The sequence below is a fragment of the Cydia strobilella genome, chromosome 12, assembly GCF_947568885.1.
Source record: "Cydia strobilella chromosome 12, ilCydStro3.1, whole genome shotgun sequence".
Taxonomy (NCBI): Eukaryota; Metazoa; Arthropoda; class Insecta; order Lepidoptera; family Tortricidae; genus Cydia; species Cydia strobilella.
In genome coordinates, this window is record NC_086052.1 from 16,690,362 (window position 1) to 16,717,044 (window position 26,683).

Below are 26,683 nucleotides of genomic sequence, written 5' to 3' on the forward strand. Positions count from 1 at the left end.
TTCGTTGATTGTGTTGTATGATTGTACACGAATTTCAGGAATATCAGCCACATTAAGGCTGAATTGGTGTTAAATTAGATTAATTTAACGTCAAATAGTGTTCTTATTCGTTGTTATAAAAATCTTGTATGCAATATAAGAGTTAACCTTATAAGTGTTATGAGAATATCAGTGTCCGTGATAGATTTTGTCGTATTGTAGTTAGTTTTAGTGGTTAAAGATGAGTTATAATTCGGGTGGGAGTGGGAGTAAGGGCTTTGGGTTCGCCGGGTTCGCGATGCCAAAGCGGAATCCGTCTAATGTGTCCCTACACGCCGTGCCTCCTCCGTCGTCGCAGATGAACGCGGTGCCGCCGCCAAGTTCGGGGTTATCCAAGCAGGGTTACTCAACTATGACAGCGATAACCCAGAACGCTGTGACGGGCAACTACACTACATTGGGCAAGAAAAGGTCCAAGACTGAGGATGAGTAAGTATACCTTGATACATTCACAGTTTGTTGGCTAATTAGTGTCTTAGGGTATTTAATACTTGCATGCGGTCGAATGCTGATAGCGACCCTGCGGCACCCCATCATTCGGCACTCGTTGGTGGTTTTAGACGGTAGTCCTCTGGTTAGTCCGTCATCCCTCCTGGTTCCCCCGGACCAGGTGGCATGCGTAAACTCATTTCCCCAACATTAAAAAAAAAAGAAAAAGAAGGGTATTTAATAAGGCTCCTTATTTGATTCCCACATTATAATTATAGCTCCAATTTCGGTCGTAATCAAAGGACTACTTTGAAAACCTGTGCAAACATATTTTATTATTGTGGGCCTTTTGTGTGCCATGTCGACCAAACAGTGATCCATTGTGACTTGCGACAGCCCTTTAAAGTTCATTACTAATGCCCGTTGAATTCATGAAATTCCAGATTCTTTAGTGTTAACGTACTTCTTTTTGACATTAGTGGTCCACAGGAACAGAAATTGTTATAAGTTACAAATGGATATACCAAATAATGTTGAATGTTGCAGATACTTTGATGAGGATGATGAACCCCCTACCCCAGCGTTGGCCTACATCCCAGCACCAGGCAGTCCAACGTATGAGGCTGCTGCCAGAGCTAAGGTAATTTAAGATCTAACAAGAAATAGATGTTGGAACATGCAAAAGGCATGGATCCTAGAGTGCTGTTCATTAATGATCCATTTTGTGTAATAGACCGTGAGTCAAAACAGACTTCTAATCGCCTCCAGGGCGATAACTCGTATAGTGGTTTCTTTTTTTTACTACATGTTTATGTGACCAGCTGACGGTCTTTCCACCTCGATAAAACTGGCTGACGATTTTTTTTTCGCAATGGTAGCTAAACTACCATCTGACAAAGTTTGAACAGGGAGGTGATGACTGTTTTTTTTTACGTGTGAATGGCCACGGAACTGCCTGTCTTCAACCCACCAATGGAGCAGCAGCTGGTTCACAAGTGGTTCAGAAATAACATTACTTGACAATACAAGAATAAAATCATTCCTTCTTGATGAAAAAAAAAAGTTGTAAATGGATAGGACATATTCAGAATGTTGTATGTGACTTGAAATGGAGAACTGATATGAATTATGAAAACATTCAAATCATACTTACATGAATCATTTATGAAGAGAATGCATTTAGCTTTACAATTCATGATTTATTTATCTGTTTATGTATCAGTACAGTTAGCGTAAAGTCTCTCCGTCACATTGTCGCGGAAGCGTTCCGGGCGCTGGAGCGGTCGCGTAGCGAGGCGGTAGCAAGGCGGTGATATCACATTGAGCGCGGTCGGCGGATTGAAAGCGTTTTGTTCGCGGACCCGCGTTGCAACCGCGTTGTAAGTTACCTACGGCTACGGGTAGGCGGCCGCAGGCAGTTGGCGGCACGATGTCTTACGAGACGGACTCGGACGAGGAAGAACTTTTATTACTTTTTATATTGTTATTTACTTCGTTCCGCCCACCGCTCCGCCTCCGATCCGCGCTCAATATGACGGGCGAGCGGGGCGAGTGGTCGCGCCCGTGCCGCTCCACCCCGCGTCGGTTCCGCGACCCGCGTTTGGTCGGCGGATCGAGGGCGGATTGAACGCGGTGCCGCGCTTCGGCAATGTGGCATAGCTCATAAGTTATAAATTATATGGAGATGATACCTAGCTGTCTCCCTACCCATCGAGTTTGAAAAATACTATAGCACGCCACCGCTACTGCCGCGCTGCAGTGACGGAGCTCTTATATTGTATAATCTCTATTCATTTCCTAAATATCTCTGTGTATTAGCAAGCGGAAGATGAAGAAGAAGATCCTTTGGACGCCTTCATGGCGGGACTTGAGCAGCAAGCAGCCAAGGACCTTGTTCAGAGCAAGGAGAACGCGGGCAAGACGGACTCGGGACGCGGCGCGAGGAACGACATCGACGATATGGACGACGAGGAGAGCTACTATAAGTAATAAGCCGGGTCCACACAGCGATCATACGCGCGAGGCGATTTCCTCGTGCACAAAACGGCCATTGTAAACGTGCCTCGGCCGAGGCGCGCGTGTTGTATCGACATTTTTAGATGTGCTTCGCGCGCGCCGCCTCGGCCGAGGCACGTCTACACTATCCGTTTTGTGCGCGAGGAAATTGCCTCGCGCGTATGCTCGCTCTGTGTGGTCCGAGCATACGGACCCGGCTATACTTTAGAATCTTTAGATAATTGTATTCAGACCATCTTTCTTTCTCTTTAGTGGTGTCCATTTTTTGATCGCTATGTCAGCCTGGGGTTTGGCATATAAGACTTACACACAGAGAGAAACAAAAGTTGTCTCTTCTTTCTCTGAGCTCTGATATTTTTTATAGCTATAACTGATGTTTTTTAATTATTGTATAAAAAAAAGCCTCATCCTCAAATTTATTACTTAAAATATTGATGATTGTACCTCTCTCTCTCTCTCTCTCTCTCTCTATTGTTTCCCATAAAGTTTTAAGAATCCCCGGCAAGCTCGGCCGAATTGCACCTTCCCATACAAACGTAGTTCCGCTCTCATTTTAAAACTACGTGTTGGATTGTAATGAAACTTTGGACACACAATGACATGAGGTATATCTAGGTCTGAAATTAGTTTATATAGCTCCAGTTACCAGGTACAGTAACAAACGAACCTGAGCAAAATCAACTTTAAAAACTAGGGCACAAACTTAAATTCGCTGTATTTTTTTAACTATGGTATCTGAAGCTACAAAAACTAATTATAGACATAGATATACCTTATCCTATTGTAAGTACAAAGTTTCAGAGCAATCTAGCTTGTCATTTTAAAATGAGAGCTGAAATACGTTTGTATGGAGATTTGGAGACCGAGCTTGCCGGAAATTGTACCATTGTAGTAGTCCCAGCAACAAGCTATCACTAAACGCAATAAATATACGTAGTTTTGCAAACGAGAACCAACTGTACAATTAAACAAAGATTTGTAAAATCGAACCATAGTGCTAAAACATGAAGTAAAAATTTGAATGGAGATTTCGTGTGGGTGGGTTCCAGTATGCAAAATTATGTCTTTTGACATTATGTTTTTTTTATAACACCGACATTATTTCCAGGTACATGGAGGACAACCCGCTCAACAACGCCGACGACGGTTCCGACGTCGAAATCGAGTACGATGAGGACGGCAACCCCATAGCACCCGCCAAGAAAAAGTTCATCGACCCCCTACCCCCTATAGACCACTCTGAGATCGAATATGAACCGTTTGAGAAGAACTTCTATACACCACATGAAGATATTGAAAAGTTAGACCACCAACAGGTTGAGGATTTGAAGAAAACACTTGGACTAAAGGTAAAAATATCTCTTGCTTGTATTTCATTGACTCCTACCCCATATAGACCACTCTGAGATCGAATATGAATTATGAACCATTTGAGAAGAAGTTCTTCTATACGCCCCATGAAGATATTGAGAAGTTAGACCACCAACATGTTGAGGATTTGAAGAAAACTTCTTAATTTTAAAAATAATCTTGAAAATACTTACGTAGAAGGACTTTCCTCATATGGTGTCTCTTCCCCACGTGACCTTAAGTTTACATATGCCCACGGTACAATAATAAATGCGTTCCGTGTCCCCCAAGAGGACGAGACATAAAGTATTACTTCTACTGCCTTTCTGTAACTCTTCTCTCTCGGCAGGTGACAGGCCCAGACCCGCCTAAACCCGTAACCAGCTTTGGCCACTTCGGATTTGACGAGCAACTCATGAAGGCGATCCAGCGCTCAGAATATACGCAACCTACTCCAGTTCAAGCCGCTGGTGTACCTGCTGCTCTCTCGGGAAGGGATATTATTGGTAACTAACTAACTAATATCCGCTCAGCGAGCCAAAGAGGATCTTGACCTCCGAAACGAGAGGACACCACTTTTCCCGATATTATTGGTAAAAAAATTTTTTAGAAGTTGCCACAACAGAGCAATCGACATTGTTTTTATGCGGCGAAAGACAGTGTGATTGCACTTTTAAGTGGATGAGGTTTTCACAAATATCGCAAATCGTGTAAAGGTCATTATGAACACCTGGTCAGCTTAGCCATTTCCGCTGCTGACTGTAATCTTTTGTGTTTTTTTTTTTCAGGTATTGCTCGGACTGGTTCGGGTAAAACGGCAGCTTTCCTTTGGCCATTACTGGTCCACATTATGGACCAAAAGGAGCTTGCTCCGGGCGACGGGCCCATTGGTCTCATATTGGCACCTACTAGAGAGTTAGCACAGCAGGTAAGTGTGGTGGTAATAGTGACCATCAGTAATAGACCCCTAACACCAAGGACTGTAGAACTGGCGCAGTCGGTAGGACGGTTTAACGGGTTTCTTGAGATTTAACCGTAGTTTTAGAATTATTTATTTTACCCATCACAGAACAATGGTGTTCCGGACATTTGGGAAACGTGCGCGGAGCCGGAGACAACACGTAGATACCTTTTTGAAACTTTACTGAGATGGGAGGGGTACATCAAGCGGATGGCAGCACCCGCCACGGTGTTAGGCCTAACGAGAGTCGATGGAATCTAAAATGAACTAAGCTTTTGAGTGAAAGAGTCTACCTCAATGGTGGGCTATGTGATAAAAAACCGGACGCCTGCCTAATAAAACGGCATGCAATTTTATCTCCGGCACTGCGGTAGACGGTGACATCGGTGACTCGCCCTCACAAGATGGGCCGTGGGCCGCCACAAATAGAGACATCGAGGATGGCTTAAGGGCAATACCGGTGTGAAGGCTGAGGGTAGAAACGTGTCACTGGACTTTAAACATACCTATAGCCAACTTGCAGCTTATGTTTCCCCATCTACCTTCGAGAACGCAGCTCTCACGACTCCACGGGACAGCCGGCTAAGGCAAGCCAGAGGATCCTATCCCAGTCGCCCTCCTTTCGGACAACATAACTCCCCCAGGAGCACTCGGGTTCGTGGGGTCGCTACTCCCCAACAGCTCGCCACAAGCTGCCCTGCGTTATTATGTATCATATTTTTAGTGAAAACTTATACTTTGTCAGATTTATATGGAGGCGAAGAAGTTCGGCAAGGTGTACAATATAAGATGTGTGTGCTGCTACGGTGGCGGCTCCAAGTGGGAACAAACCAAAGCTTTGGAGGGTAAGTATATCTTGTTGTTTCTGCATGTCTATAATTACTTACTGCTTACTGCTAGCCTTTCTCCGCAGACGTCTTGTCTGGTTGCCCTTGGCATAGGCCTCTCCCATATTCCTCCACGACTCCCTGTCCAGAGCCTGTCTTCTCCAGAAGGCTCCAGCCACCTGCCTGAACTCGTCTTCCCATCTCATTTTTTGTCTTCCATCATCCTTGTTTCCGTCTCTTGGGTACCATGTTGTGATGTCTTTTGACCATTTTTCTCTTTTGTCTCAGAGCATGTGGCCGGTCCACTTCCATTTTAGTTTTTTCATAGTGTGGTTTACGTCGATTATTTTTGTTCTCTTTCTAATGTCCTCCAGTTTTATTCTATCTCTAAGTTTTATATTCAACATGCTTCTTTCCATGTCTATAATTACATTCCTAATACTCTTCTTATGGTAAAAAAGTCATGGACCGGCGAGATTTGACTACCTAATCAACAACTGACATTCTTTTGACTTGACTCATGTTTTCGAACATGCGGTGTCAGAACCCACGACCTGGGGCCAATTGCATAATAGCTTGTAACTAATAATATTAGCGAAACTCTCTTTCGGAATTGGAAAGAGACTTCCGACTTCCTGTTTGGAAGCAATACACACGTCTCTGAGTACTCTTAAACCGTTAATTCAACGAGATTGTACCTCTTTATCTAATGTTTGTACTGCAAGTATTTTTATGTTTTAGGTGGCGGTGCTGAGATAATAGTGGGTACGCCTGGGCGGGTCATCGACCTTATCAAGTGTAAAGCGACCAACCTCCAACGCGTCACCTACCTCGTGCTCGATGAAGCTGATCGCATGTTCGACATGGGTTTCGGTAAGTATTTAGTGTAAGGTACATAAAGTATTTTAAAGTCAAAGGAATTTGAATCTTGTATGCAGGAGTTTAATGATCCATTTTTTAATGTGCAGCGTATGTGAGCACTGTTATTGAAATATGGAATGTAGTTACTGTATAGAAGGTTCAATTTTCTTTGTCTCTCACTGTTGGGTCGGATGTTAAAACTTCTTTACATTTCTGTTACTTCATGTAGCTCGCCCGCGTGTTTCAATTTAAGCTTAAACCACGCACAAGGCAAGTGCGGGTTGGGCGCGTGACCAAGCGAGCCCGCGGCGCGTCTCTTCAGCTAGTTTTACATGAATATCATCACACAGGCCGCGGACGCGGGTCATGCGTCCGCACGCACTCACTCTGTGTGTGTGTGTTTAGCTTTACATTGCGTCCCGATGCAGCGCTTTACGCGCGAAGTGCAACAGATATGTGCCAGTTATGAATACGCTCTCTCGCTCGACTCGCGCGTACTGAACGCTGCAATCGCGCCAGAGTATCTCAATTCGCGCGTATGACGAGTGAGTCAGGAGTCCCTTTCGTTGCACCCGTTTTACGCGCGAGAGTATCTACACGGTGCATGTGTTGGGGTGTGTGGCGACTGCAGGGCCTCGTCTGGACAGGTTCAAAGTATGGCACGAGAAGTGTAATAGATGTTTCGAGGTCTATTTTCGACTAGTCAAATATTTCATTATAAATAGCTGATTCTAATTTGATTACATTTTCAGAGCCTCAAGTTCGGTCAATCTGCAACCACGTGCGTCCCGACCGGCAAGCGCTGCTGTTCTCCGCCACGTTCCCGCGCCGCGTGGAGCGGCTGGCGCGCGACGCGCTGCACGACCCCGTGCGCGTGCAGCACGGCGCGGCCGGCGAGGCCAGCGCGCTCGTCACGCAGCGCGCACAGTGAGTACAGAGTGTTCTCCTCCACGTTCCCGCGCCGCGTGGAGCGGCTGGCGCGCGACGCGCTGCACGACCCCGTGCGCGTGCAGCACGGCGCGGCCGGCGAGGCCAGCGCGCTCGTCACGCAGCGCGCACAGTGAGTACAGAGTGTTCTCCTCCACGTTCCCGCGCCGCGTGGAGCGGCTGGCGCGCGACGCGCTGCACGACCCCGTGCGCGTGCAGCACGGCGCGGCCGGCGAGGCCAGCGCGCTCGTCACGCAGCGCGCACAGTGAGTACAGAGTGTTCTCCTCCACGTTCCCGCGCCGCGTGGAGCGGCTGGCGCGCGACGCGCTGCACGACCCCGTGCGCGTGCAGCACGGCGCGGCCGGCGAGGCCAGCGCGCTCGTCACGCAGCGCGCACAGTGAGTACAGAGTGTTCTCCTCCACGTTCCCGCGCCGCGTGGAGCGGCTGGCGCGCGACGCGCTGCACGACCCCGTGCGCGTGCAGCACGGCGCGGCCGGCGAGGCCAGCGCGCTCGTCACGCAGCGCGCACAGTGAGTACAGAGTGTTCTCCTCCACGTTCCCGCGCCGCGTGGAGCGGCTGGCGCGCGACGCGCTGCACGACCCCGTGCGCGTGCAGCACGGCGCGGCCGGCGAGGCCAGCGCGCTCGTCACGCAGCGCGCACAGTGAGTACAGAGTGTTCTCCTCCACGTTCCCGCGCCGCGTGGAGCGGCTGGCGCGCGACGCGCTGCACGACCCCGTGCGCGTGCAGCACGGCGCGGCCGGCGAGGCCAGCGCGCTCGTCACGCAGCGCGCACAGTGAGTACAGAGTGTTCTCCTCCACGTTCCCGCGCCGCGTGGAGCGGCTGGCGCGCGACGCGCTGCACGACCCCGTGCGCGTGCAGCACGGCGCGGCCGGCGAGGCCAGCGCGCTCGTCACGCAGCGCGCACAGTGAGTACAGAGTGTTCTCCTCCACGTTCCCGCGCCGCGTGGAGCGGCTGGCGCGCGACGCGCTGCACGACCCCGTGCGCGTGCAGCACGGCGCGGCCGGCGAGGCCAGCGCGCTCGTCACGCAGCGCGCACAGTGAGTACAGAGTGTTCTCCTCCACGTTCCCGCGCCGCGTGGAGCGGCTGGCGCGCGACGCGCTGCACGACCCCGTGCGCGTGCAGCACGGCGCGGCCGGCGAGGCCAGCGCGCTCGTCACGCAGCGCGCACAGTGAGTACAGAGTGTTCTCCTCCACGTTCCCGCGCCGCGTGGAGCGGCTGGCGCGCGACGCGCTGCACGACCCCGTGCGCGTGCAGCACGGCGCGGCCGGCGAGGCCAGCGCGCTCGTCACGCAGCGCGCACAGTGAGTACAGAGTGTTCTCCGCCACGTTCCCGCACAGTGAGTAACCCGTACATTGTGCAACGTGGGGGGTAACTTAAATATTGTACGAGAGTCTATATATTCACGACAGCCGCAGGCTGGAGTTAATTAAAGACTCGAGTAACAATATTCTTACCCCTGGAGTTAAACACAATGTTTTTCATCACACTTGCGAAGAAAAACCTAAATACTAAGCGAAATCATTCTTAAATACGGTGACATTTCAAACATTTGGCAGTTTAGGTATCGAAGGCATAAGCCCATCGGCATTCAGCCACAATTAAAAATTGTGTAAAAATATTTTAGAACTGCTATTAAATTAATCAAATTAAATATTTTAAAGCATAAACAAAAATAATAAATTATAAACGTCAGTGTTTTCAAAGTAAAACTCATTCATGCCTACTTGGTTCGTATAAATTTAAGTAACATAATTTAAAAATAGTTATTTGTTATACAAGGGTGCAAAGTTGTATTTTACCCGCGAGTGTTTCAACACACGAGAAGTAAAATACATTTGCACCCGTGTGTAACACAAAACTTTTCCCCTCACTATAGCGAGGAAAGTGCAACATCCACAGGCGTTAGATCATCTTCATCACTGGAATAACTATTTTTTTTACGATAATACGATATTATAACAGAAAACTCTGGAAGTTGTGCATTTTTACGTGTCGGAGCCGGTGAGAAAAATTTTGTTGACAATGTTGACATTTCTGACGATGCGTTTTGAAATTGCATTGACTCAACTTGTGCGTTCAGAATTACATTCAACATCATTTAAAAAAACAAATGTTTCTTATGGAATTTAAGGTTTATGACTTAAAATCATTAAATAAAGCCAAATTTGGTATTTTTTATTAAATTCTCCAACCATTTATTTAATGATAATTAATATCGAACAAACCATTATTATGAGCGTTTTACGTTTTGTTATCTGTCAAAAGCTACTTAAACACGCTCCATCCAAGGTCGAATTACTTTCCCCACTAGTGGATAAAATGCGTTTTTCCCCGCTTGTTTTAAAGGATAAAAGACGGCTTTCCGAGCTAGTGAGGGGAAAAATACATTTTAATATCATGCCAAGATGACGGCACCAGTGATAGGCACTATGCCAATGATGAACATCAATTCTTGGTATAAGTACTAAGGATTCATTATGCTACTGCCAATTTTTAACGGCATAACCTTAAAATTTAAAATTAAATGTCCATCACTGGTCAGCTTGAAGTGTCTAATACTGGTGCCGCCACTCTAGTGCTGAAATTTACAAATTTATATTGTTAAAGAATTAAGACCACAATTTACCCCGAATAAAATTATTTAATGGTTTATTAAAAGTATTAAAACATAAAAACTGTAATAGATGTCATATATTAAAGACAAAAAAAAAAAAAAAACCGGCCACCACTGGAGGGCTTCGTCACTTTTTCTTTAATATATAACATCTATTACAGTTTTTAATTTATATATAGTAGTGTGACTACTTAAAAAAAAACACAAATCAAAATATTTAATAAAATAATTTGATTTGTTCCCAAACTTGTTCTTAGTATTAAAACATATTTATACCCGGGTCTATCGCGAATTTATTCCTTTATTTCCGACGTATTTTTGTTTTATTTTCTGGGTATAAAATATGTATTAATATGTGTTCACAACGCGAAGTTATAAATGTTATATTTAATGTTTTATTTCCACTTCTTGTTTATTTGCAGTATATTCAACAAGCCGGAGGAGAAATGGACGTGGCTACTGAATAATCTAGTCGAGTTCCAGTCTGCGGGCAGTGTTCTAATATTCGTCACTAAAAAGGTACACGAGTATGCGGTAAAACATAGAAATACCTATGAAAACGGATTATATCGCGTATATTGAATTCATAATACATCCTGACGTTTCGAACCCTTTACAGCGTTGTTTTATTTCATGAGTAACTATCGCGGTAACCGAAGACAACATTATAGAAATACCTATTTTAATAAAATAAAAAAATCATTTATTTAAAGATGGATATGTGTATTTATGTTGAACCAGCAATTCACGTAAATCGTTGTTATGGGTGACAACTGTCACCGTAGTGAAATGTGAAACAGTCTGATAAATGCATATTTTCAGTTGGAAGCGGAGCAAGTGGCGGCAAATTTGGGTGTCCAGGAATACGACGCATTACTACTACACGGGGATATGGAACAAGCTGATCGTAACAAAGTCATCACGGCGTTCAAACGACAAGAGGTCAACATTCTCGTCGCTACTGACGTTGCTGGTGAGCAAATTTATCTTTATTAATATATTTTCAATACGAAGGAAGCGTATAACGGAAATGTTTATCCTGAACTGTTGTATAACATCATAGCTTAAATGGAGTTGGGCAGGTGGACCAAAATGTTGACGGATTGGTGGACGCGAAGATGAAAAAAGCACCTGGCGTCCGTAGGCTCGTTGGGTGGATGACGTTCGAAAAATCGCAGGGCACTTTTGAATGAGACTAGTCCAGGACCGGGATAAGTGGCGTACACGAAGAGAGGCCTATGCTCAGCAGTAGGCGACTGAAGGCTAAAATGATGATGATGATGATGATGATGAATTCGGTGAAAATGCTCGACACTACTTAAGTTGCCGATTAGCTGTTTTCATCATTTTGAACTTTTTTTTATTTGAAGTAGGCGTATTACGGACATGTTTGTCCTTAATCGACGTATGGCATAATATTTTGGGGTAATTCGGTGAAAATGCTCGACGCTACTGAAGTTGCTGATTAGTTGTTTACATTATTTTGACTTTTTTTTTTTGAGGAAGGCGTATCACGGTGTCATCGTTTTTAACTTCTACTCGTAGTACTCACATCATCTTATTGAGATTACTATGAGATAAGGTCGATTTGTGTAAATTTTTTTTTGCTAGTTTCATCGGCAATCGATTGCGGGACAAAGCTGACCGAGTCGCAGGTGAATGGTTTCCTATTTAGTATGTAATTTTTTATTTCAGCGCGCGGTCTCGACATCCCGCACATCCGCACGGTCATCAACTACACTGTAGCGCGCGACGTGGACACGCACACGCACCGAGTGGGCCGCACCGGGCGCGCCGGCGTCCGCGGCGACGCCTACACGCTGCTGGAGCGGGCCAAGGACAAGGACTTCGCTGGACACTTGCTTAGGAATCTGGAGCAGGCGCAACAGGTAAATACGGCACGTCTTTGGAAAGAGACTTATATATTATTTTTTTTACACTACGTCGGTGGCAAACAAGCATACGGCCCGCCTGATGTGAAGCAGTCTCCGTAGCCTATGTACGCCTGCAATTCCAGAGGAGTTACATGCGCGTTGCCGACCCTAACACTCCTCTCCCTCGAGCTCTGGCAACCTTACTCACCGGCAGGAACACAACACTATTAGTAGGGTCTAGTGTTATTTGGCTGCGGTTTTCTGTAAGGTCCAGTTGGACTCTGCTCTAGATCTGGAATGACATCCGCTGTCCTAGTGCCCTACCACACAAAGCGAGATGTCATTCACAGTGCCCATACCTCTCTTTATATCTATTATAAAGAGCTACCTGTAAATTTTGACATGCTCTGGTCGCATATATAGCGATCAGAGCGCGATAAAGGAGCGCGTTAGGTTAACTGCGAGCAGACAGATATATTTGTTTAATATTATAATTTTAATTTACAAATATAAACTTTGTATTTTAAGCCAAAAAATACGGTTTAACTCGCGTATTTTTAGTCACTCGCGCGACATGTTTCGGAGAGCCTAGGTACCATACCTAGACATTATTCCGAATGTGTCTCTATTTTTCACCGTTTTGAGCTTGTCGAGTAGACTACGTGGTATTTTCGGCAAATATTTAGAGAACCTCGCCGGACACAACCTGGAACACGCGCAGTAGGTTTAAACTGTCTTTGAGTAAATTCTTTTAATTTTGGATCTTATGTTATTTATACAATGTGTTTTATTTATACCTACACAAATCACGAAGAAGAAAATTTGAAAGACACCAACAGGTACACTGTAGGTGTAGAAGAACCCTGTGGTGTGGGTAATAATAGCATAGAAATGTAATAAACTACACATTAGCACGTAGCAGGTAGTTAGTGACAATAGTCATAGACAAAGGCCCAATGGACATTATACTTACAGGGGCAAACGCAGCAGGGTGACCTTTAAACTCTATTTTAACATTTAAAATTCCTGTTCATTATGAAAATTACCTTGTAAAATGAATATAAAACCGTTATTACAAGAAAATTTTTTAAGTAACCCAGTACATACATTCTCTGTAGATTGTTAGTTAACAATAAAGTAAAAAAAAAAACAACTTTTTAAATAACTAATACAGTAAAATCAACACGTGAAAACAATACAATTACTAAAACAATACTTACGACCTCACGTCTTACTACCTGGGTACACCTTCAGTTTCAGTTCCACGAAATCTGAAGCTCGATCTATATCCAACCCTTTCACTCGACATTACATGCGCGATAAAGACGGAAATATACGAACTTTCATTCGAATACGGTTATAGGCATACGGTCCTCAGTTTTGCATTGTCAGTCCATTCCGCTATCTGACACCGAGAGGCAAGGACACTGCGATATTTTCTGTGAATTCTTTCGTGCCATGTACACAACAAATACTAACTTTGTGCTTTAAACCGTTTTGGAGCGTTATAAAATATCTCAAAAAGGATAATTACGTAAACCAACACAAAAAAAAGTTTGTGCGTGATAATAGTGAGCAAAAGTTCGCGTCTTTTCAAGACTGTATAACCTGGTGTCGTGCTATCATCATATCAGTCATCCATTGCTGGACATAGGCCTCACAGGATCTCGACGATCTCCGAGCTCCCACATCCGACATCTGCCTTCGACTTTACCCGATCTTGTAAGGGCGTTGTCTTACTGAGTTCTGTACGCGATCATTCAAGAACCTTTCTACCCTGTCGGCTAGAAGCGGTATAATTATAACAGGGTATATTAGCTAATATATTCAGGACCGCTCGATATCCGAGGTTGCAAGTACACACTACGATACAAGTTGTAGATTTGTTCATATTAAAATGGGGTATGAAGTCACAGGCACTACGAAAAAGAGTTGTGGTTGCATTATCGAACATGTATCTCATGACTTTTTTAATACTAGGGAAGAGGACTATTATGCCCATATGTGTGACCCGTGTAAAAAGAAACGTATCGAAAGAAATCGTATCGAGGAAGAGATGAGAAAAAAAAGGGAAGAGGAAATGGAAAAGCAAAGAAAAATAAGAGAAAAAGAGTTGGAGGTAATTAAAAATAAAAGAAATCAGCATATCAATAAATTAAAGGTAATCCCTAAAAGTGATATAATATATTTTTAAAAGGTACCATGAAAAAACTGAAAGATATCACTGGAGTGTCGAAAAGGAAAGCGGTACTTCGGGAATTTGGCGAATTTTTAATTATCAGAAAAGAAAAGAAGAGGTGGACGTGTGATAGAGCACGTTCTGAAGCTGTGGACTTTACCTTGTGGGACAGTACTACGAGTCTGCAGTGGAGTTATACATAAACGGGCAGATGGAAAACAATAACACCCTTATTTATAAATGCGCTACAAGCCTCAATGAGGGCTATCGTTTTTGTGCTCACCAGTTGGCGCCACTGTAGATGTAGGTCCAGAAAAACAGATCTCAAAATTCTTCTATGCTTATTTTTATAAAATCAATACGTTCTAATATACACAAAGCTATTTTAACGTCTAAATGTGCCATTTATTCAACCTGTTTAATTTTGCATTAATTTTAGTTGGCACTTTGTTAAACCACTAACATTTATTGAGCCTATATCTATTGTTTACCATGATTAATCAAAGACGGACAAAAATTACCACAATTATGAATAAGGGGTGGAAATTTCCGATAAAAAAGCTTGAAACCCCCAAAACTTCTATGCATTTGACATTTTGAAAGACCTCCATCTACACTAGCGCCCCTAGCGGCGAAATTAAACGCGGTAGCCCTCAAATTGTTTTATTTGTTTTAATCTGACATTTTGACTTATGTATTTGTTAAAAAGACCTAGGCGCCTTATTGAGGCTTCCGGTGAAGAGGGCTGGCCACTACCTCGCTCAGCGGTGTATCGCTATCCAGTTGAGTAATGCGGCCAGCCTTCTGGGTGCCCTACCTAGCGACGGAGGCCTAGGGCATTTTTATTTTCACCTCAGCAGCTCGAACAAGCCTACTTTCGTCACTCCCTGGAGTGAGGAAAGTACGACTTTCCTCACTCCAGGGAGTGAAACAAAGTAGCTTTTTAATTTAGTGAAGGCCATTAACTGCTACTTCATACTTTTATTACAGTTTTTTTTTCTCTGTATTATTCTGTGTAAATCGAAATACATTTTAACTTTTAATATGTTCTCACTACTGAGGTGAAAAATTATGTGTGCAACACGAGAGCAAAGTTATTTTACATCTCGTGTTTTTGAGTCCCTCGCTACGCTCAAGATTCTAACTTAGATTCACTCGCTTCGCTCGTGATTCAATTATAGAATCTTTCTCTTTCTCGGGCCTCAAAATAAACACTCGCAAGAAAAATCAACTTTCCTCTCTTGTTGCACAAATAACTATTGTTTATAAGTTTTTAGAATACAGAGAAGACAGGTTTATTTTATGTAAGCATATTACAATGTGCTTGTAAACTAAGTTTATTTCAATTAGGCATATTACAATGTGCAATTTTAATATGTGTTCAAAACGCAAAAGTTTTAAATGTTATATATTATAATGTGCTTGTGAACGTTAAATAAAGCTACTCGGGCTTTAAGGCCGTTCCCTGAGCCAGAAGGCGAAAAATCTTCTTATATGATCATATTTTTCTAAGAGACGTTGATATTCGTAGACGTGTAAAAAATATATGTAGTTCTTGATTATATTATCTGTAATAACACAGTTTCCGATGCACGAATTTTTATTTATTTTATACCACGTCGGTGGCAATCAAGCATACGGCCCGCCTGATGGTAAGCAGTTACCGTAGCCTATGGACGCCTGCAACACCAGAGTTATTACACGCGCGTTGCCGACCCTTTAAAAATTATGACACTTCGCTCGATACATCATACAATTAATTCTCAAAGTAACCTCTAACTCGGACTTTTAATTAAACTTTACTATTTATTATGTTACACTATAAACAAAAAAAGAAGAAAAAACAATCATAACAAATAGTAATTTGACAGCTTTCGAATTTCGACATTGTAAAGCAACTTTTTTAAAATAAATAAAAATCGTCAAATTTCGATCAAAATTGGCACTTGGCGCGCATTGTCTTTCCCGTTCTTTCTTGCGAAATGTGACAGTGACAGCGCCAAACCTATGGAACGGCCTTAACCCTCTGACCCGAGAAGATTTAAATCCCTCCTCAATTGTAGGAGGACCCATCCCAATATGGGACCGGCAAGAAACTGCTTGTAATAAATAGTTTTTAGTTTAGGTTTTTCCTTTTTCACACATTAACTAAGTTGGGATTTAATTTCTTATAAATTTCCTTCATTATGTTTTTACTTGTCCGTTATTAACAATAAATAAACCTCATTAACATAATAATAATGTAATTTTATTTATCTTCGCAGTTTCTAATCGCAAAATAATTAAGTACCTATACAATTTAATTTGTGTATATATTAATATAAATATTTCAGCCTATAAAACTGCTGGTCACAGGCCTCCTCTCATGCAAGAGAGGGATTGGGCTATAGTCCCCACACTAGCCCAATGCGGGTTGGGGACTTCACATACACCTTTAAATTTCTTTGCGGATGAATGCAGGTTTCCTCACGATGTTTTCCTTCATCGAAAAGCTAGTGGTAAATATCAAATGATATTCCGTACATAAGTTCCGAAAAACTCATTGGGATTTGAACCCGCGACCTCCGGAATGAAAGTCGGACGTCAGATCCACTCAGCCACCACCCCTTAATTTGTATCATATCATACTGTCCTGGCCGATTTCGACCACGGCGACTGTTTATTACTGGTTATTGAGAGCGACGCTCTATAAGGAACGAAAAGAAAAGGTGGACGTGTGATAGAGTACGTTCCGAAATTGTACTCGTTTATGGGATCCTAGTACTAGTATGGAGTGGATAGAATACGAATAAGAATGATGTCGTGCAAGAGACAATAAGTATAGTCCGACAAGGAATTGTAGAAAATTAGGGTGCCACTTCCTACGTAACTGTCACATTTTTGACGTAAAACGCTTAAACATTATAACAATTTAGTATGGATTTTTTTTATTTCCATTATATTTAATATCTACTATTTTACATTGCACAGTATTTAGAAATTTTTAACCTTTTCGACGCCGTGTCAAACACAAAAGCTGTCACTCGGACGCCACGTCCCCGAAGTGTCAATACTGAAATTGAACTTTATGATTTGTATCTATTAATTTATTAAATAATGTTATGTAAATCTAGTCAACGACGATCATAATATAAATTCATGTAGATTAGTCTAGCATAATTTATAATGTAAGTTCATATTATGAGAATAAATATCTAATCTAATCTATGCACATGCACGTAGGCCTATGTTCCGTTTTTGGCGTTGGACCTGCGGTGCCGATATATCCGTCATTGGCGTCCAATAGGTTAACATTGTTTAGACAATATTAATTCACAAAGCCTTATTTCATAATTTTGTGGTCTTCATCAGTAGTTTCACTTCACCAAATGTCGATTTCCGAGAGGAAATGCGCTTTAGGTAAGCCTACAATATCTAAAGAGTTCCCTCGCTTACAGGACTATACTTAACTGTAGCCTTGGCACGAGTGCGCCGCGACAGTCTTCTGTTTAATAAATACAGTTAGAAAAAGACGTGTAGCCTATTTCGCGCGTCGGTCACTGTCGCGGCGAAGTCGTGCTAAGATTGCTTGATGATTATTAGATAATGACTCGATGACAGATAAAAAAAAAGTTTGCAAATCGCTTCAGCCGTCTTCAAAAACATGGGGATCAACACTTAAAAAATCCAAGATAATGAGACCTTCTTCGAAATGTTGAAAACTTTAATAGCGTCGCGTGTCGCGTACCTGGAATTATTTATTGTATCTTTATCTAATGATATTAAAGAGTGACCGGCTCAGACTATCATTCATTGTTATTTAATTAATAATATAACATTCCTTTTATAATATAATATTCCTTTTATAGTTAACAGCATAATTACTTATGGTAAAATGATAATAAAATATGTGATTTCTTAATTACCCATCACTATGAACTGTTTCAATGCCATGTAGGTACCTCATTAGTTTATTAAATTAGTAAACAATTACACAGACAAAAATTATTAAATAATTGGGCAATTACAGTGAAATTAAATAAAATTACATCGACGTTTATAACACTTCGTAATCGACACATTGCTATCACTACGACCGCCGAGCTTTATTACCCCTGCCTCGAGTTTTATGGCCTCAGTCGTCTTTTGGGTTGAGAGCGATGAATTATCTCAGGTGTATTTTTCGGGCTAGGGCCCTAATCTGTTAAACAAAAGGTATTGTTTCCTTTATGTAGTGGTTATACTGCTTACTGCTAATATGTGGTATTTTCTATAGAAAGGGACCTTGGGACCTTTGTCGATGATGCTTACGCCATTATTAACGATACTCCGATACACCGCCGTTTGACAATGCCGCGCGACGCTGTGCGGCGTAAGCGCCATCGACAATAAGGTCCCTTTTCATAGAAAATGCCCCATATAAGTAACGGGAACAAGCCCGTTTAAAAAGCAAATTTACCATTCTAATTATATGGTTCAAATTCGTGAAACAGCCCATTCGGAGTGTAAAATATGTATTGGGACGGAGGAGCAAGTAATACACGTAAGCTAGTTGTAAGACTGATTCTTTATTCATCTACCCACACATATCAGTATATATATGACATCTCCCTTTTCATAAAGGAAATAAAACAATAAAAAAAATGACATGCTAAATCCATTAGGGGATTTTTAGATGATTTGATTACATGCAATTTTCTTTACAAAATTATACATGCTTATTATTTTACTATTCACTAAAACAATCTATTTAACTATAACTATAGGTTTTTTAATATTTTAAATTCTATTTTGTTTAGTTACAATATTTTAATAGTTGTATTAATTTATTATTAATTTTAAATGTATTATGTAACTTCTACATTTGGTAGTTTAGTATATTGTTATCAAATTTCGATTAACTTTTAACATTCATTACTATTATTAAATTTACAATATACTTAGAATATTCAAGAACCTATTGAAGTAATTATACAATTAATTTATTTTATATTACCTTGTACATTAACGTTATTTTATATACAATTGTTCAGAGCGCATTTAGGTATACAAGTACCTTTTCATATTTATAATATTTAGAAATCCTTATAATTCATTATTTTAAATGTACAACAATACTTGCAAAATCAGCTTATACATTAAGTAGTACATAGGTATAGCTTTTACATCTCTAGTCGCAGTTCCCTCGGTGCGTGTCGGTGTAACCCCAGCGATCAGGTGGTCTCACTGTCCTGCCATAACGAGTAACATATGAGTTGTTGTTTTGATTACACAGATTGCTAGATAAGCTAGTATTTAAATTAGTCTGGTTATTCGGGATGACAATATCATCGTATGATTGGGACCGGTTTTGAATATTATTGTTGTGTCGTTCAGAATCGGCAATCACGTGCCTACGGTTCCTGACTACGTCATTTCCGGTTTCTAAACGAATAAGGTAGGATCTTATTCCGACTATGTTTTCTATAGTCCCACTTTTCCACTCTTTATTTATGAGTGCTTTTACTTTTTGACCTATTTTTAACGATGGAAGATCATGAGCATGTTTATCGTAATAATGTTTTTGAATTATCTGCCTATCTTGCAACTTTTTTAAAATATTTTGCTGAAATTTAGATGTAGACACGGTAGACGCACATGGTACTATGCTACGAATTTTTCTTTGATATAGAAGTTCTGCAGGTGAAGGTATGTCATTACTTATAGGTGTATTCAAAAATTCGAGAAGTGCGAGATTGAAGTCCGAGTTAGTGTAAGTTGTTTTTCTTAATATGTTTTTTATCGTTTGTATACTTCGTTCCACAAGACCATTCGACTGAGCGTATCTTGGAGATGATGTAATATGTTGGAACTTCCAATCACTTGAAAATTGCTCAAAAAGTTCAGACCGAAATTCTGGCCCATTGTCTGATATAAATATAACCGGTATGCCCTGCCTTCTAAATATCGTTTTCAGATGACTAATTATTTTTTGTGATGTTAAAGATTTAATCTTGACAAGTTCAATAAATTTACTATAGTAGTCAACCAGTAATAAATATGACTCCCCATTATAATGAAAGATGTCTGCCGCAACTTTATACCATGGGTTATTTGGTACTTCGTGCGGAATCATCGTTTCTTTACAGTTAGACCTCCTATAGGATAAACAAGCCTGACAATGTGAAATCATATCGGCAATCTGCGAATTTATGTTAGGCCAGTAAATCGTTTCTCTAGCCCTTAATTTGCACTTCTCAACACCCAAGTGATTCAAATGAATTTTCTTTAACATTTCAGCCCGCATACAAGTAGGTATCACTATTCGAGTGCCTTTCCAAATTAATCCATAAGACAAGGTCAACTCATCTCTCACATCCCAATAACTACGTATATTTACATCCACATCATTTTTATTAATAGGCCATCCCTTTTTTATCATTTTCATCAGTTGTTGGAGTACGTTATCTTCGCGCGTGCATTTTTGTATTAATAAAAAATGTGTATCTGTGAGCGGGTTGCATGCGGTCAACGCACACACCTGCGCTTGCGCTTCCAGATGATCGCGCGGCTCTGTGTCAAGGTCAGCGCCCTTATTGTTATCACACGCCCGAGATAAAGTATCCGCTACGTATAGGTATTTACCGGGTTTATAAACAAGTTTAAATGTATACGGCTGCAACCTCATTAGCATTCTTTGTAATCTAGGTGGTGCGCAACCTATGGGTTTATTTATTATTGAAATTAGGGGCTTATGGTCTGTTTCTATTATTATATCGGAACGTCCGTATAAATAAGCATAAAATTTCTCGCACGCGTACACACAAGCGTATAACTCTTTTTCTATTTGTGCGTATGCTTGTTCTGTCTTGTTAAGCGATTTAGACGCATAGCAAACTGGTAAGTTATTTTGTAAAATGCAAACCCCTAGACCATTTTTGCTCGCATCAACTGAGACCGTTATGGGAATGTCCAGTGAATAATATTGAAGGACGGGCGGATTTATCAGGCACTGTTTTAGCAAGTCAAAGCTTTGCTGATGTTTTTCATGCCAATGCCACTCCACATCTTTTTTTAAAAGTTGGCGTAGCAAGTGTGTCTTATCAGACAAGTTTGGCACAAAACTACCTACGTATGTAATTAAGCCAAGAAACCTTTCTAGGTCCTTAACATTTTTTGGCTCAGGCATATTTCGTACAGCTACTACATGCGAATCGTCGGGCGAGACCCCATGTTCACTTATCTTGTGACCTAGGTATTTTATTTCTTTTAGGCCAACTTTACATTTGTCTTTATTTAATTTTATATTTATTTTACGACACCTGTCCAAGACTTTTCGCAATCGTTCATCGTGTTCTTCTTTGGTTTTTCCATAGACCAATAGATCATCGATGAACTGACACACGCCTTCTAAATCATCAAATTGTTCTAAAAGTTTTTTGTGAAATACCTCACTAGCTGACGATATTCCGTATGGCAATCGTAAAAATTTATACCTGCCAAAAGCAGTGTTAAAAGTGCACAAATCAGTGCAATCTGGGCTAAGTTTCACTTGCCAAAACCCTTGCTTAGCATCTAGAGTGCTAAACCATTTTGCACCTAATAATTTGGAAGTAATTTCATCTAGGGTGGGCAAACGAAAATGCTCCCTTCTTATAGCCTTATTTAAATCTTGCGGGTCTAGACAGATGCGAAAATCACCGTTCGGTTTTTTAGCCAGAGTCATACTATTCACCCAGTCTGTTGGTCCCTCGACCTTAGAAATTATATTCTGTTTTTCCATTTCTATCAATTTGTTTTTAACACTTTCCCTTAGTGCAATGGGTAATTTTCGGGGTGAATGTATGACTGGACGCGCGCTATCTTTTAACCGTATCCTGTACTCTCCAGGAAGACAACCTATTCCTTCAAATATGTCAGCGTAGTCAGCTAATATGCCGTGCTCGTTACTAGCATCTATCGACATTACGCGTTTTACTAAATTTAGTTCCTCACTAGCCTCACGACCTAGTACCGGGGGAGAATCGACGTCAGCAACAATATACTTCAATATATAGTTATTGCCCTTATAGTATGTTTTTAGATAGCATTTGCCAACTACTTTGATGCCGTCACCCGAATAACTTTTTAATTTCATAGACGTTTGCGTTAACCGTTGCATTGTAATATTAATGTTTTGCAAACTGTTTAAAGGTAAAACATTTACACCGGCACCAGTATCAATATTAAATTTGATTGAATTATCATTGATACAAAGTGTAACCGACCAATCAGTACTCGAAGTATTATTATTATGTCTTTTTACCTGATCACTGGAGGCTCCCTCCACAGCATACACCCGGCACATCTTCGCATAGTGATTATACCCATTGCAGCTGTCACAACGCACACCGTATGCCGGACACTTGTTATACGCGTGATTACCACCACATCTCGAACATACTTGATATGACCGCGAATGATGAGTCGAGACGTTACTATATCCAGGACTTTGAGCCCTGTCCGCCTGTACGGGGACTGCAGCAGGAGCGCGACGACCTCTTCCACGTCCGCGACCGCGCCGGCGGCGCCCGCGCGGCTCCCAGGAGCCGGGGGCGGCGGCTGCGGGGGTGGGGGGCGCACTTCTCACCGTACGAGCTCCACAAGGACAATGCGAACTGTTTACCCAGTTTACCGCTTCCTCAACGTCTTCATGTCTATTTGTACCAGAATTCGTGCTCAATTCATGAACATGATGTGTCTCCGATTCTGGTTTTATAGTACTGGCTTGCACCTGCGACATCTCCACTAAACGGCAAATATCCAACGCAGAGCTAAGTTTTAAATCTGGCTCCCTTAATAAACGTTCACGCAGAGTAGTATTTCGTATACCGCAAATCAAACGATCTTTTACAAGGTCATCACATAAGTCTTTGAATCCACACTTGGCAGCCATTTTAGTAAGTTCAAAAACGTATTGTTCCGCTGATTCTTGTGGTTTCTGTTCCCTCGTGAAAAATCTATGCCTCTCCACTGTCGTGTTAGTTTTAGGCAAAAAGAAATCGTCAAATTCTTTTAAAAGCGCCTGCAAGGTCGTTGGTTTCACTTTAAATTGCTGATATACCTCTCTGCATTTGGGTCCGATGACGTGCAATAAAATATTAGTTTTCACCTTTTCTTCTTTTTTATGAAGTTCGCATGCCTCACAATATATGTTAAACGCATTTTTCCAGTTTTGCCACGCCTTACTCAAATTTCCCGAAGTAACACTTGAAATATTGTTCTCAAATAGAAACGGCGCGGGTGGTTGTAACACAGCTTCCATTGTTCATAGGTTAGTTTAATTTCACATAGGACATACACTTATTTTATGCACTTAACACTCAATTTCCTTATGACACCGGATACGGACCGTAATTTAGTGTTATATAATTCCGATTTCACGTAGATTTAATCGACTGCGCCATGTAAAATATGTATTGGGACGGAGGAGCAAGTAATACACGTAAGCTAGTTGTAAGACTGATTCTTTATTCATCTACCCACACATATCAGTATATATATGACACGGAGATAACACGTTTTGTTATCTCCAAAATCAAGACCACCCTGACTGTTCTCTGAATTAGCTCTCACATGAATTTGAACCTTAATACTATCAAGATAGTTGCTTTTTAAACGACGTGGTTTAGGAACGTGCTGTAGACCGCTCTTAAAAGAAACACAGGCTTTTGTTTAACGGATTAGGGCCCGAGCCCGAAAAAATCATCTGAGATAATTCAGACTATATGTGGAGTTCTCTGATTAGGGTGTGTAAAAAATGGATTTGTTTTATTTTGTTTTTGTGTGTCACTGGGGATAGCTGCAGTTTAGGAAAAAAAGGCTTTTTTTTACTTATAAGTCATTTTTAGTCTCCACAATATGCGTGGTTTTTATTAATGTTGGATATTAGACCTATGTGTTTTATTGATGTAAAGCTAAAATATAATCATGAAAATAAACTTTACAAATTTTAATCTAACCAATCCACTAAGCGGGCCGTGACTATTACCTTTTCATCGTCAAATATTCGGCCTCACATCACAGAGCTAGCAAAAGATTTTTATTATTTAAATACTTTAGTCCCACTGCTGGGCAAAGGTCTCTCCCCCGGTTCTCCATAACTCTCGATTAAGCGCTTCTTTCGGCCAGTTGTTAAGGAAGGCGTCAAAGCTGTCCCGCCATCACCACCTGGGCCTGCCCCGCCCACGGTTCTTCGTCGGCATCCATTTGGTGGCTACATTAGCCAACCTATCCGGATACATACGATAGACGTGACCGGCCCATTTAAATAGAAGTAGGCTGTGTAAGAAAAAAAATATTGTAGTGTTGGCTTTCCGTAGAGTAACGAATGTTTTTTTTTGCAGGAGGTCCCTGAAGACCTGATGCAGTTAGCGATGCAGTCCGCGTGGTTCCGCAAGTCGCGCTTCAAGAAAGGCAAGGGCAAGAACCTGAACATTGGGGGCTGTGGACTCGGGTACGTGATTTTAATGTTTTGGCTTTAGCTCGAAAGAATGTAGATTTTATCACTATCCATACTAATATTATAAATGCGAAAGTCTGTCTGTCTGTCTTTCTGTCTGTGTGTTCCCTCTTCACGCTTAAACCGCTAAATCGATTTAGATGAAATTCGTCATAGAGATAGGTTGAGTCCCTAAGAAGGACATAGGATAGTTTTTATCCCGAAAATCATCCCTCAAGAAAGTAAAAAGCGGGGTGGAATTGAGATAATTAATGAAGTGCCTGCTAATTTGTGTGCATAATATACTCAAATTGAATTGCTATGAGAATTTTTCCAGGCGCTATACTTAATTTAGCTGCTGTTACTAAGTCCACGCAGACGAAGTCGCGGGCAAAAGCTAGTAAGCTAGTATAAAGCAAAGACGCTTCCTGCTGTCTGGATGGATGTCTGTCCCTATGTATGCTTAGATCTTTAAAACTACGCAGCGGATGTTGATGCGGTTTTTTTTAATAGATAGAGTGATTCAAGAGGAAGGTTTATATGTATTGCACCATGCCAAGCCGGGGCGGGTCTCTAGTAATTAATAAATTATAAACTGAAATAGACGTCATATATTAAAGAAAAAATTACCAGGCCCTCTGGTGGCTGAGGACGCTAACGTCCTGCTATAAAATAATTGCAATGAGTTATATGACAAGAAACATTCGATCCACCTATTTAGTTTCCAGTGTAAAATGTGTACTAGGAATTTGGTTGTTAATACAAATGAATAAAATTTCAGATATAAGGAGCGGCCAGGGCTACCGGCTCACACAGACGAGCCGACAGTAGCGCCCCCTACTGAAAAGGCGGGCGGACCCGCTACGGATCGTCTTTCCTCACTCAAGCAGGCTTTCCGCTCGCAGTATAACCAGGTTACTATCATTTTTAGGGTTCCGTACCCAAAGGGTAAAAACGGGACCCTATTACTAAGACTCCGCTGTCCGTCTGTCTGTCTGTTACCAGGCGGTATCTCATGAACCGCGATAGCTAGACAGTTGAAATTTTCACAGATGATGTATTTCTGTTGCCGCTATAACAATAAATACTAAAAAGTACGGAACCCTCGGTGCGCGAGTCCGACTCGCACTTGGCCGGTTTTTTTTTTCTAATCCAGATTACTGTCATATCCTCCGGCTGACTACAAAAAACTGGCTTTAAAATCAATAGTGAAGGAAATTGGTTGAATTTGTTTTGTTTTAAAATGAAACGGAAAAAAATAAACTAAACTCTGTGCAATAGGGAATGTTACGCGAAACGCGTAGGGGGCGCCACTACTACAATCTGAGGGTCTACCAAAAAACTGTTAAAGGCACAGTATGTATAAGTTACTCTATGGTTTACTAAAAAGGCTAGTGCTGCACTCTGGTGGCAGAACCTATTGTCAGGCTGTATTTTGTTCCCCAGTTCACGGCGTCGTCCGACCACTCCTGGGAGCAGACGCTGCAGAGCAGCATCGTGCCCGGCGTCAACGCGCCGGCGCGGCCGGAGGACCGCGTGCGCAAGAGCGGCAAGCGCAGCCGCTGGGAGTAGCGCAGGGTACTATTCTAGGACCTATTATACTCTTCCTCGTTCGCTGTTAGTTAGTACTTACTTTAGTAGCGCAAGCCAACCTTGGACCGAAATTGTACCTCGCTTATTTTACACAACCACAAGGCATTATGGGACCGTTACTAACTGTTATTCGTTCATACTTATCTCGGAGTACCACAAGGCAACATCAACAACATCGGACCGATACTTTTCCTCGTTCCCTCTTTATTACCGCGCCGGCGCGGCAGGAAGACCGCGTGCGCAGAGGGCCTACCGCGAACCACGTTCGACATGCTGTCTCTCTGTTGCACTTGTAAATTTGTACGTAAATGTGACAGGCAGGCAGGAGCGGCAAGCGCAGCCGCTGAGAGTAGCGCAGGGTACTATTCGCGGACCGATATTCTTTCTTGTTCACGTTTATTTCGGAGTACCACAAGACAATTTTGGAATCGCTATTATTTCTCGTTCACACTTTATCTCGGAGTACCGCAAGGCAATATGGGTCCATTGTTATTCCTAATTAATTGGTGTAGCCAGGGACCGGACAACCCTTTCCGCGATAAAAC

The 26,683-nt window shown here is 42.0% G+C and overlaps 2 protein-coding genes across 2 annotated transcripts; one reads left to right on the forward strand and one right to left on the reverse strand.

The window, feature by feature from the left end:
- The first annotated feature begins 19 nt into the window (after positions 1 to 19).
- LOC134746322 (ATP-dependent RNA helicase DDX42) lies at positions 20 to 26,422 on the forward strand. The gene is made up of 15 exons (XM_063680719.1): positions 20 to 468; positions 1,015 to 1,108; positions 2,287 to 2,453; positions 3,593 to 3,833; positions 4,184 to 4,340; positions 4,623 to 4,762; positions 5,541 to 5,640; positions 6,364 to 6,495; positions 7,236 to 7,410; positions 10,477 to 10,573; positions 10,877 to 11,027; positions 11,750 to 11,943; positions 24,451 to 24,560; positions 25,327 to 25,459; positions 25,992 to 26,422. The coding sequence occupies exons 1-15, from the start codon at positions 221 to 223 to the stop codon at positions 26,115 to 26,117; spliced, it is 2,265 nt and encodes a 754-aa protein (XP_063536789.1). The 5' UTR covers positions 20 to 220; the 3' UTR covers positions 26,118 to 26,422.
- LOC134745823 (uncharacterized) lies at positions 12,611 to 23,602 on the reverse strand. The gene is made up of 2 exons (XM_063679913.1): positions 22,509 to 23,602; positions 12,611 to 12,634 (listed from the first exon to the last, which is right to left on the reverse strand). Exons 1-2 carry the CDS (start codon positions 23,367 to 23,369, stop codon positions 12,611 to 12,613), a joined length of 885 nt encoding a protein of 294 aa, XP_063535983.1. The 5' UTR covers positions 23,370 to 23,602.
- Positions 26,423 to 26,683: the final 261 nt, after the last annotated feature.

Bases quoted from the DNA above. Each gene is read 5' to 3' on its own strand.
- LOC134746322 (XM_063680719.1), top strand. From the start codon at position 221: ATGAGTTATAATTCGGGTGGGAGTGGGAGTAAGGGCTTTGGGTTCGCC. The intron at 4,341-4,622 runs GTAACTAACTAA...TTTTTTTTTCAG, and splicing joins CTCGGGAAGGGATATTATTG to GTATTGCTCGGACTGGTTCG. The intron at 24,561-25,326 runs GTACGTGATTTT...ATAAAATTTCAG, and splicing joins ATTGGGGGCTGTGGACTCGG to ATATAAGGAGCGGCCAGGGC.
- LOC134745823 (XM_063679913.1), bottom strand. From the start codon at position 23,369: ATGGAAGCTGTGTTACAACCACCCGCGCCGTTTCTATTTGAGAACAAT. The intron at 12,635-22,508 runs GTATGTTCGAGA...CGCGTGTTCCAG, and splicing joins ATCATTCGCGGTCATATCAA to GTTGTGTCCGGCGAGGTTCT.